General features: G+C 46.4%; 1 protein-coding gene across 3 annotated transcripts in view; it reads left to right on the forward strand.

Moving 5' to 3' along the window:
- Positions 1-12,005, forward strand: part of Tshz3 (teashirt zinc finger homeobox 3) — an 80,758-nt gene extending 68,753 nt beyond the window's left edge. For 2 of the 3 annotated variants that reach the window (XM_029479958.1, XM_029479957.1), the window contains exon 2: positions 7,085-11,991. In XM_029479958.1, coding sequence (XP_029335818.1) covers positions 7,180-10,290 — 3,111 coding nt within the window. In that variant the 5' untranslated portion in view covers positions 7,085-7,179 and the 3' untranslated portion in view covers positions 10,291-11,991. Of the gene's footprint in view, positions 1-7,084 lie in introns of all 3 variants that reach the window. The other variant, XM_021168073.2, reaches the window with a different exon arrangement.
- Positions 12,006-12,981: the final 976 nt, after the last annotated feature.

A 12,981-nucleotide genomic window follows, 5' to 3' on the forward strand; every position in this document is an offset into this window, starting at 1 on the left:
GCGTGATCACAGTAGAGGAGAGGTTTGCTGAGGCTGCTATGGCCTTCTCTACCCTCACTGGGTATGAGAACGCCATCTTCGTTCAGGCTGGCATAGATAAATCCCTGAGGATTCCTTTCAAAGTCTTTACCTTCCCAAGGGACTGACCTTGACTCCCACCCTTGCCTCCTTGTCACTCAGCCTGGACAATGATGTGGGGCAGATGCAGTCTCAACATACAAGAAGCCTGCTCTCTGGTTTTCTCTCTACTAGCAGCCATGGGAAGGGAGTCTGTAAAGCACTGTCTCTTAGCTCCTAGATTTCGAACTCCACAACCTTTATTTCAGCCCCCAATACGCTCACAGATAGAGGGCATCTTGTAATCATTTCTCAGAGCGTGGTAGAGCTACTTCCTTTCTTCCCAGCCATACTCCCTCTCCCTGCCCAACTGTCCACCCACAGCCTCTGGCCTGAGTGCCCAGACCCAAGGTTTTGCTTCTTCATCGTGAGAGCTCACTAACAGTGTGATGAAGTAATTTCCACTTGTTCAAGAAAGACATTCCCGTGCTCCTCCGCATGCTATTTGTATTTGTATAAAACACATTAATTTCCTCCTTACCTAGAGGTGGAGCTTAGCCAAGGATGATAAATATGGTTGAGAGGGTTGGAGGGGAAGGTGTGGAATCCTACTGGAAATATTCTGTCTGGATTCCAGCATACTTCCATTTTGGGGCTGCCGTTCCACATCCAGAGCCAGGGTGAGGGTCTTGGAGTCGGAAATGGCTCAGTGTAATCATTTGAAAATGAGGGACAGTGTTTGTTTGCTTGTTTGTTTGTTTGTTTGTTTGTTTGTTTAAAAAGTTCCTGAAGATTGCTTCATCTCTTCCCTCAACCCTTGGAAAGATCAGAGGCAAGGAATGTGACATCCTTCTAACCAGTGCACCTAGTCATCGTTTCCTTGGTAACTTGCCCTTCCAGGAGTGTTGGGTAATTACAGTTTTTAAAAAGATGCATTTCTAAGCCTCTTTCTCAGGAATGTTCTTGTGGGTCGTTGGGATGGAAGTCTCTTCCCCACCACAGTCCATCTGCATCCTCTGTTGGCACTGGCCACAGAGTTCAGTCTTAGACATGAAGCAGAAAGGCACTATGATGCATCCGTGTGAGTCACACGTAGAGAGCAGATCCAGCAAGGGCTTGACAACACATCCTTAGCACATCTCCATCCTGGGACGGACTTGAATCTGGACCCAGCTGAATGAGTTGTCTATAGAGGATGTCAGAAGAAGTCAGCTGGGATGTTCGTTCACTCGTGCCTTTTGTGGATATAGGTTGAGTGTCTGCTATGGACCTGAGCAGTGGCTGGCAAGTGATTTGAAAGTGTCCACCATAGATTTATAGTTTGACACTTGATTCCTTGTGTGAGGATATGAGAAGTGGTGGGACCACTAAGGTGAGCTTAGAGGGAGGTCCTTAGGTTTGGCCTCAAATCAAATTAAGGTAGTTCTTGTGGACCTTGCATTAGTCCTCATGTGGAAGGAACACATTGTGCCCGAGGTCCTCTGCTGTCCCCTTCTAAGGCCTGGTGTTTTCCTCCACATAGAGGTTAGTTATGTGTAATGGAGCCCTCGCAAAGCCAGCACCGGACAGCTTAGATCTGAGGCTTCCAAACCTAGGAGCTGACTACATCTTTGTCTTCATTATATTAGCTTGCCTTGGGTATTTTGTTAAGTAACAGAAAACTGACTAGCATAGCCGGGCACATGTGGCAGACATCTGGGATGGGGAGTTTGGGATGTGTGAGCTTGGTCCTGAGCACATGGAGCTGCCATTTAGTTAGCACCTGCTGATAGGCCAGTGACGTCAGTGGGAACTAAAAAAAAAAAAAAAACACAAGCTACTTCTTTCTCTCTCCCCTACACCCAATCCCAGAAATGGGTTTCCATCTGTGGTCCTGAGGAGAGGACCCCACAGCATATGCTCCTAGTTTCCAGCTTGGGAGACAGCAATGAGAAGTGGGGAGTTAGGTATGAGAGATCCTGCCACATCTTAGAGGCCCAGAGGAGCTGGAAGGAAATGGGAGCAGAAGAGGGTGGAGGTTGGGTATATTTTGAGGATCTGGGGCATTTGTCTGAAGCAAGAGGAGAGTCTTGAGTGTATTTCCCAGGTAAGTGATGTTAGCAATCAGCTGGGTTCTAACAGTCTCAATGCTTCTGTTTGTACTAGATTGAAGGGTATGAAATGGGGAAGGAGACATGTTGGTGTCTGCACTATGCTGGGGTGGGAGGGGGCAGAGGCAAATCCAATCCTATTACTGGGCTGTTGAAACCATTCTGTGCAGCCACCAGTGACCTCAGGCTAACAGCATCCCAAACGAGGCAGTGAGTGTTGAATGCTGGCCTACTGTGAGCAAAACCAGGCCAGGATGCAAGAATTCAGATAAGGATGTGTGTAAGGTTAAAATGCCAATGGAAGAGTCAAAGCTGTCATTGATGTCGGGTATAGGGACTGCATCAACATGCAAACCTACCAACTCCCACAGTGACTGAAGCCACCAGTGTCCTCTCCTGACTTACCGCAACCAGAGTATTAACTGTCCTAGGATATAGAAATAATTCCTGTGTGTAACCACAGACTTTGCAAGTTTGATTCTATACAAGAAGAAAATACTAAGGCATGGCATAGTGGTACAAGCTGGAAATTCCAGCACAGAGGAGGCTGGATATCCTGAGTGGGAGGCAGCTTGAGCTAAATAGCTTAATACAAACAAACACGAAGAAAAGACTGGAAAGATGGCTCACCCGTTAAGAACACTGGCTGCTCTTCTAGAGGATCCCAGATTCAATTCTCAGTTCACAACTACCCATACCTCCAGTTCCACTGGCCATAAGAACACTGGCTGCTTCTGTAGGTCCTGGATTCAACTCTCAGCCCATAACTCCCCAAACTCCAGTTCTAATGGCTTCAAATGCCCTCTTCTGGTCTCCATAGGCACAAAGCATACATAGACAAACATGTAGGCAAAACACTCGTACACATAAAAAAATAAATACAACTTTATTTTCAAGTAGAGTGGTTTTTGCCTGGCATATACAAAACCCTGGATTTAATAATCCCCAGCACAAAGGAAAACCAGGACTGGATCAAGTGTAAGATTTTATGTTTTAAATTATGTGTGTGTGTGTGTGTGTGTGTGTGTGTGTGTGTGTGCGCACGCGTGCGCAGATACCCACAGAAGACATAGGTGTTTGGATCCTCTGGAGATGGAGTTCCAGGTAGTTCTGAGTTGCCTGCTATGGGTACCGGGAACTGAACTCAGGTCCTCTTCAAAGGCAGTATTCTTAACCCATCTTAAACCATTCTTTTCAACCCCAGATACAATTCATAGAGACTTTGCTTGCTAATATACCAGAAATACAGATCAGCACTCCAATTCTTAGACTTTTGCTCACAAAAGTCATAAAACATGGAACTGGGGTAGGAGGCTTATAGCTCATTGCACTGGTGCCCTGTCTTATACACCTAGGGAAACTAAGGCCCAGAGGAAGAGAGGTTGTTTATTTGCTTGAGACAGAGTCCAAATAGGATGGGCTGACTTTGAACGTAGTAAGTCTCTGAAGACCTGAACACTTGGTCCTCCAGCCTTCCAGCTCATGAGCACTGAGATTGTACGTGTGTGCCATCATGCTTTGCTGGAGAGTTTTTTTTGTTTTTGTTTTTGTTTTTTTTTAATCAGTGATCAAGAGCACATGACATCCTTAGACGAGTGACATGCCTGTTTGGGGGCATCCATTAATAATGTGGAGGAAGACTCTATGGGTAGCATCTTCAGCTTAAATTAAGAAAACTCCCTACTGTTGGGTCTTTCTTTTCAATACCAACATCCTTCTTGTTCATTAGGTTGCAGTGTCATCAGATGGCACTCTGATACTGTTGTCCATCTCAGAAAACATACAAAGTGTGTTTTCTAGCCCGAGGTATGAGCTGATCACACTAATGACGATGCCTGTAAACAGGACTTCAAATGGCTTTCCAGGTATTCAGTGTGTGGATGCTTCTGTGGAGAGCATGGGAGCCTGGCAGGTCCTCTCACAACTGCACATTTTCTCCACATCATCTTGCTATTGTAGACACCTCCATGTCCACTGTTGGTGTCTGGTTCCTTGATGTCTTTCGGTGTCTATTGTCTGTAGATTTATTCCTCTCCCATTCTTAATTCTGTGCAAGCTAAGCAATGCGTCAGTGTGTGGTACTCTGGCTTCAGGTTGTGACTCTGAGGTGCCAATCCACGAAACAAGGTTGCCATATTCATTTCTTTTCTCAATGTTGGGACAGGATTCCTAGCATAAACAACTTAAGGAAGGAAGGATTAATTTTTGGCTCCTGGTTTCAGGGGACTGATGTCACATTACAGTGGCAAGTATGTCAGGAGTCTGGTCACCTGTTGCCAGGCTGGAAGCAGAGTGCTCAGGCCAGAAACCTTCCAAATCTGATCCCAGCGGCCTGCTCTGCCATCTGGGTTATAGTCTCAGGTCACAACTAGGTCACAGCTCGGGTTAAACAGGAGCAGTAGCAGAGGACCAAGCTTTGAAAACACATTAGCACATCAAGGACGTTCCCTGTTCAGATCATCACAGCATGTGCCCTTGTCTGGGTGGGGACCCACTTCCCCTTAGGTCTCTGGCAGCAACACAGGCCATATGTCTTTCTTATCCCAGTTTGTGTAGTAGAGCCTCTTCCTGGTGCTTGGGGCCACCCAGTGAGTTTCCAGAAACTGAGACTCAGTTTACCCTTTTTAGTTGCCCTCTGAAAGAAGTGTAAGGGAAACTGCAAACTCCCAGTGCCCAGCCTCCACTGTGCTGTGTGAACAGACCTCATCAGTTTGCCCTAGACCTTATGGACTCCTGAGAGACGGGAAGTCTTAAGCCAGGATAAGTCCAGACAAACTGGGGACACTTGGTCACTTGACTCCCACCAACCTTCCTCCAGATTGGCTCTCTGGAGTCATTTGTGAGTCAAGATTTCTAGAATGTCCTACAAATTGGGGAACGTTATGAGGGAGATGGTTATTGCTCTTTCTGGTTGCTGTTCTAACGCATGGGTCACATTCCTCATTGTGTTTGCTGGAAGAGTCTCCCTTAGGCTCTTTGATGGTCCCCTGAACTTTCCCTGAGTGTCTTAGACTCCAGGCTTACCACAGCACTGCACACTGGACACTAAAGAAACACACTTCTGGCAGTCTCTCTTCCCTGTTTCTCTTTGATACAGATCTCCCTATGTGATCCAGCCTAGCCTGACCTCCTGATCCTCTTGCCTATGCCTCCTCAATGCTAGAGTTGATGACAGGTGTAGACAGCTACTCCCAGCTATTCCGCAAGGTTCTGCCACACATATAAAGAGAAGTGTCCCTTTCTCAAAACCGGGTCGTGGTTCCCATCCAAGATCACATGTTGCCTCCCTTGAAGTTCAGCTTAGAAATTTGTGGGGCTCAGAACAAATGCAGATTTGATGGTGATATAGGAAGGATACTGATAGAGTTGGGGTAGAGGTTGTCACTGTATGGTTTTCACAGAATCATTTCCATTCTTTTAAACTTTATTTTTCTGATGTGAAATTCACCTGGAGCAAATCTCCTCACCTATCGAATTCTACAAACGAAACATCCCCCTTCTCTTTCTAAGATCTCTTATTTTTTAAAATCAGCATGGCAATTACCAGTGCCATCTTCCCACCACTCCATATGGTCACCGTTAGCCTTTTGAAACCAACTTGTAAAAAGGTCTTATCATTTAGCCCTGGCTGATGGCCTGGAACTCACTATGTAGAACAGGGTAGTCTCAAGCCCACCCTGCTGCCTCTACCTCCCCAGAGCTGGAATTGCAAATGCACATGGCACACCCTATGTCCACTTTAGATCCTGACAGGAAGAAGAAAAATCACCCACCCGAACCCCTTTCTCCTTTACTTAAAGCTGTTGCTCATGAAGCGTTGGTCACACCACAGCATAGATAAGACCACCAAGGTATAGAATACCCAGAGGTTGGAAAAATTGTACCATAGTGTCCCGTTGCACAGGTGTTCCCCAGGCTATGTGCCTCCCGAAGGGGTGGGGGTTCTTCTAGACCTCCCAGCTGCTGAGCCCTGCCGTCCACCTGCTCAGGAATGCCTGCTGGGTTTCCATCCCCAGCACAAGGCCTCCAAAAAGACAGAGTCCCTGTAGGATACGCATGGGGCTTGTGCTGAGTAAATATTGACAAAGTAGTCTAAAGAGCAAACACTTTGACATTTGTAAGGTCCACCAGCAGGTCTTGTATATATTTATACAGCAGGAGTGAGCTCCGCATACCAATTTTCCTGAACCTGTTCTGATATAATTCCACATGATGGTGTGGGTGGGTGGGTGGGTAGGAGACTGAGTCTGTGGGGCCAGCACCTGTGCTGAGTGGGAGCCACTCCCCATGTCCTGTCCCGTTCAGAATACTTCAGGCGCCTGACCTTGGTCCGAAGCTACTTTTCTAGGAAGAAGAAAAGAAGGAGAAAAAAGCCACAATCTTTGATTTTAATCTATTATAACTGATGGACTTTCTGTTTTACTAGGTGGAAAATCTTATTGATGTTTTTGTACTTTATATTTATTAAAGATGGAGCCTCAAAAATGTAATGAGTTAAAAAAAAGTGCTTGCTTAATTTAAATTGTGAGTCTGTCTGTTAAGAAATGCATTAGAGGTAGGAGAAGCATAAGACATATTAATTGACAGACAGGAACTGCTGTCTCTGAGGTTGATACAAGTAATTTATTACTTTAGAAGTGAATGCCACCTCCAGAATGTGCTTCATTAATTTCAAATTTAGTTTTAATTTCAAGCTGTTGCCCCTTGAGAAGAATAAGGTGGCAAATTATGTTTGAAGAGCAGAATTTTTTTTTTTGCTCCAAAGAAACATCACATTTTAACTATTTAATTTTACAAATAAATGTGCCCGTCTCATTTGCCACCTTCCCAAGAGTCAAGAACGTATTCTTGGTACAATCCACACTTATTTATTAACATTCTTTTTCTTTCTTCCTTTCTCCCCTCTTCCTCTTTGTTCTCACCTGTGATCATGGCAGCCTATGTTTCCGATGAGTTAAAGGCAGCTGCCTTGGTAGAAGATGACGTAGAGCCGGAGGAACAAGCGGCAGATGGAGAGCCCTCAGCCAAGTACATGTGTCCAGAGAAGGAACTCAGCAAGGCCTGCCCTAGCTACCAGAACTCACCGGCCGCTGAGTTCTCCAGCCATGAAATGGACAGCGAGTCTCACATCAGTGAGACGAGTGACCGGATGGCTGACTTTGAAAGTAGTTCCATCAAGAATGAGGAGGAGACCAAGGAGGTCCAGGTGCCCCTGGAGGACACCACCGTGTCCGATAGCCTGGAGCAGATGAAGGCCGTGTACAACAACTTCCTGTCCAATTCCTATTGGTCCAACCTCAACCTGAACCTGCACCAGCCCTCCTCCGAGAACAATGGCGGCAGCAGTAGCAGCAGCAGCAGTAGCAGCAGCAGCTGTGGCAGCGGGAGCTTTGACTGGCACCAGAGTGCCATGGCGAAGACCCTGCAGCAGGTGTCCCAGAACCGAATGCTGCCAGAGCCCAGCCTGTTCAGCACCGTGCAGCTGTACCGCCAGAGCAGCAAGCTGTACGGCTCCATTTTCACTGGGGCCAGCAAGTTCCGTTGCAAAGACTGTAGTGCTGCCTATGACACTCTGGTAGAGCTGACCGTGCACATGAATGAGACAGGTCACTATCGCGATGACAACCACGAGACCGACAACAACAACCCCAAGCGCTGGTCCAAGCCTCGCAAACGGTCTTTGTTGGAGATGGAGGGGAAGGAGGATGCTCAGAAGGTGCTCAAGTGTATGTACTGTGGCCACTCCTTTGAGTCCCTCCAAGACCTGAGCGTCCATATGATCAAAACTAAACACTACCAAAAAGTGCCTCTCAAGGAACCTGTCACACCCGTTGCAGCCAAAATCATCCCTGCTGCTCGGAAGAAACCTTCTCTGGAGCTGGAGCTGCCTAGCTCCCCTGATTCCACAGGTGGAACCCCCAAAGCCACCCTGTCTGATGCCAGCGACGCTCTGCAGAAGAACTCCAACCCTTACATCACGCCAAATAACCGGTACGGCCACCAGAACGGGGCCAGTTATGCATGGCACTTCGAGGCCCGCAAGTCTCAGATCCTCAAATGCATGGAGTGTGGCAGCTCCCATGACACGCTCCAGGAGCTCACAGCTCACATGATGGTCACTGGCCATTTTATCAAGGTCACAAACTCGGCCATGAAGAAGGGGAAGCCCATCATGGAGACACCGGTCACGCCCACCATCACCACCTTGCTGGACGAGAAGGTGCAGTCTGTGCCACTGGCAGCCACCACATTCACGTCTCCCTCCAATACGCCCGCGAGTGTCTCCCCGAAGCTGACGGTGGAGATCAAAAAGGAAGTGGACAAGGAGAAAGCAGTCCCGGATGAGAAACCCAAGGAGAGAGAGAAGCCCAGTGAAGAGGAGGAAAAGTATGACATTTCTTCCAAGTACCACTATTTGACTGAAAACGACCTAGAAGAGAGCCCTAAAGGCGGACTAGATATCCTTAAATCCCTCGAGAACACAGTGACGTCTGCCATCAACAAGGCTCAGAATGGCACTCCCAGCTGGGGCGGCTATCCCAGCATCCACGCTGCCTACCAACTCCCCAACATGATGAAGTTGTCCCTGGGTTCCTCGGGGAAGAGCACGCCCCTGAAACCCATGTTTGGCAACAGCGAAATCGTGTCTCCCACAAAAACCCAGACCCTGGTCTCTCCACCCAGCAGCCAAACCTCTCCCATGCCCAAGACAAACTTTCACGCCATGGAGGAACTGGTGAAAAAAGTCACGGAGAAAGTTGCCAAAGTTGAGGAGAAAATGAAAGAGCCGGAAGGCAAGCTTTCGCCACCCAAGCGGGCCACGCCGTCCCCGTGCAGCAGCGAGCAGAGCGAGCCCATCAAGATGGAGGCCTCCTGCGATGGCGGCTTCAAAAGCCAGGAGAACAGCCCCAGCCCACCAAGAGATGCGTGCAAGGAGGCGAGCCCCTCCGCAGAGCCCGTGGAGAATGGCAAGGAACTGGTGAAGCCCCTGAGCGGAGGTCTCAGCGGCAGCACAGCCATTATCACGGACCACCCACCAGAACAGCCTTTTGTGAACCCCCTGAGTGCCCTGCAGTCGGTCATGAACATCCACCTGGGCAAGGCTGCCAAGCCCTCGCTGCCTGCGCTGGACCCCATGAGCATGCTTTTCAAGATGAGCAACAGTCTGGCCGAGAAGGCAGCTGTGGCCACCCCGCCACCCCTTCAGGCCAAGAAGGCGGAGCATCTGGACCGCTATTTCTACCACGTCAACAATGACCAGCCCATAGACTTGACAAAAGGGAAGAGCGACAAAGGTTGCTCTTTAGGTTCAGGGCTTTTGTCCCCCACGTCCACATCCCCGGCAACTTCTTCATCCACGGTGACAACGGCAAAGACATCTGCCGTCGTATCATTCATGTCAAACTCGCCGCTGCGTGAGAATGCCTTGTCAGATATATCCGATATGTTGAAGAACTTGACAGAGAGCCACACGTCAAAATCCTCCACTCCTTCCAGCATCTCTGAGAAGTCTGACATTGACGGGGCCACCCTGGAAGAGGCCGAGGAGTCGACTCCGGCGCAGAAGAGGAAAGGCCGCCAGTCAAACTGGAATCCTCAGCACCTGCTAATCCTGCAGGCGCAGTTTGCAGCCAGCCTACGGCAGACTTCAGAAGGGAAGTACATCATGTCTGATCTGAGCCCCCAGGAGCGCATGCACATCTCCAGGTTCACCGGCCTCTCCATGACCACCATCAGCCATTGGCTGGCCAATGTGAAGTACCAACTTCGAAGGACAGGTGGAACAAAGTTCCTCAAAAACTTGGACACTGGACACCCAGTGTTCTTTTGTAACGACTGTGCGTCACAAATCAGGACTCCTTCCACGTACATCAGCCACCTAGAGTCACATCTGGGCTTCCGGCTACGGGACTTATCAAAATTGTCCACCGAACAGATTAACAATCAAATAGCACAAACCAAGTCGCCGTCTGAAAAACTGGTGACATCCTCCCCGGAGGAGGATCTGGGGACCACCTACCAGTGCAAACTTTGTAATCGGACCTTTGCGAGCAAGCATGCTGTTAAACTTCACCTTAGCAAAACCCACGGGAAATCACCGGAAGACCACCTCCTGTTCGTTTCTGAACTGGAGAAACAGTAGCGTTTGCTCCAGAGCGGAAATGACTGGAGGAGAAAATGCTGAAGGCACCTTAAAGCCCCTCTGTCTTGTTCTTGGCACACGTTCTTATGTTCACTGCAGAGGATTGTTCTGGGCTGGACTGTTCGGTCTAACTGTACAGTGTTTAATAGAGAGGTGCATATAATCAGCTGTTGTTACTGGTAAAATAACGAAGGTTAAAACGCAGTGCTAAGTGTTTGGAACTTTGTGTAAATGGGATTTAATTGTGAGCATCCCCTCGATGCTTCAAGCTGCATGCATTAACAGACGGTTTAATTAAGCATTTATAAGGAAACCAGGCACACTTTTTCCATGAGACTTGGGTGTGCTGGCATTTCCCACCCTTTCATCTTTAGCCCTCTGAGTACTACGAAGCACTTTTGCATTAATTTGGTTAATAAAAAAAAAGATAATAATAAAACAAAATAATAATGAATAATAATAATGTATGAAACTCTGTTTTTAAACTCGTTACCAGCTTAGTTATAAGGAATATTAGGAACCTCCATTTATGCAGGGGTATGACACGCCTTGAAATTTAAAAGAATATTATTTTCACATTGAAACATAGATGTATATATTGTATAGATTTCAAACTCTTATGGGAAAATGTGACTGGTTAAATGACCCTTTCTTTCTTGCATTTATAACAAGTGTTTTATGTATCTGCTATACTCTGGGCACAAGCCATGCCTCTGTATAGTGTATATTTCCTTATCTTTTTCTTTTTTTTTAAGGTTTGTGTTTTTTTTTACATGCAAACATTGTAAATTATACAGAAAATACCACAGATAGCATTTATAAAATATACAGAAGCATTATCTCAAAGCAAGGTATGATGTTTGTTTTGCTATACGGCACATCTATATTGATAGAGGGTTCATGTTTAAATTATACATATTTATTAGCATTCTATTATCATTTGTTTTGAGGCCAGGAAATCCATCCCTGGCAGGCATCATAACTATTTTGCACATGGTTCTTAAAGGTATTTATTAGAAATTAAAGGATGCTCAAAGTAAACTCAGTGCTCAAAGGGTTAAGTCTATTCGAAAAGGAAAAAAAAAGATTAAAAAAAAAAAACCCAACTTGTACTGTATTTCCTGAACATTGATAAAGCCTTTAAAATGTTTGTACTGTAATCCTTTGCTTAAAAGTCAAGAGGCGTTCTGTGGGACAGCCCCCTTCACTTATTTATAAGCCCTCTCGGTTGCTAGTTCATAATGTGGGATTTTTTTTCCTTTCTCTTTTTTCTTTTCTTTTTTCTTTCTTTCTTTTTTTCTTTTTAAATTTCAATCGGTAACTTTGTTTTGTTCCTCCTAATTATTCTCCCAAGATCCCACACTGCAGTTTTATCTTTAGGCTTATGAAAGGTAACCCGTGGTTACCGGCTCTCCAAGCCATTCTGGTCTCCATTTCTGGCAGTTAATTTGCAGAAATAACTGACAGCTGACACCATATGAGAACCTATGTATAAAATATTGGCATGTAAACACCACAGACACAGTGACACACTCTGTGCCCTGTTTTGTTGTTGACGATGGCACACCATGATGTGACTCTTCATATAACCCTTTTTTTCTACGGCAGCATTAAAATTGTCTTTTTGCTATAATTTTGTGTTGCGTTCACAATTATGTCTGAGATGTGCTACGACTAACGAGCACATTAAAATTAAATTGTATGCGATCTGTTTATGACTGACTCGGTTGCTGTGTCTGCCAGGTGCTGGCAGTTGGAGGCTGCGCGTAAATCAGGGGGAGTTTTAGTGAACTTTGGTGTTTATAAAGAACTCTAGGAGGCTTGTATAGCATTTCCCTCAGGAATAAAAATTGGAAAGACATCAGAGATGCACATGAGGCTAAACCCCTGTGGGCAAGGAATGTTGTAATAAAGTCTCCACTGTCAGAGCTCAATCAGGTCACGCTGGATACATCTCCTGGGTGGCTCTGGTGTCCTTTCTGGATGCCCCATAGTGTTCCTGAACTGAAGGGTCTTAAGAAGATTCTGCACATTATGGCTCATTCTTGGTAACTTAATGGCTCATTCTTGGTAACTTAAGATTTTCAAAGGGGAAAGCAGAGAGGACCCAGGTATTCAGACGTGGGGGGTCATCTGTTCTTCCCAAGTTAAAGCAACCAGAGACAACCAGGTCTGGTAGGGATTGGGAGGAGTTTGGTCCATCCATGGCAGGGGTGGGGGTAGGGGGAAGAGGAGAGGAGTAGGGAGGAAGCATTTATATGATAATCACAAGCTTTTATTGGCCCTGGCAAATCACTCCAACAAAATGCTGAGAACATCATGTAAAACTGTAAAATACCTTTATTACTATATTGAAGCTAGTCTTGCAGTTAGGCAGAATCAGAGCTCCTAACCTAGAATTATACAAATGAGAGATGTGATACACCCATGTAATACATAAAACACCTCAACTCGAAGGAAGAAAAGATACTCTTTTATTAAAAATTTAAATTAAGCCCTTTCAAAAATGTTCGGCAACACGCCTACGGGTTTTTCCCTCTCCCCACCCCTTTTTGTCAAGACAAGTCTAAATGTGCCATCTACTCTGTTTTCTCAGCAATCCCCCCCCCCTCTGGTTTTGGAAAGAACTCTGCTGGAGTTTAAAATGGGTGTCTGGCAGGTAGTGACACAGGGGCTCTACTCCAGCCTTGT

Source organism: Mus caroli, chromosome 7, assembly GCF_900094665.2.
Source record: "Mus caroli chromosome 7, CAROLI_EIJ_v1.1, whole genome shotgun sequence".
Lineage (NCBI taxonomy): Eukaryota > Metazoa > Chordata > Mammalia > Rodentia > Muridae > Mus > Mus caroli.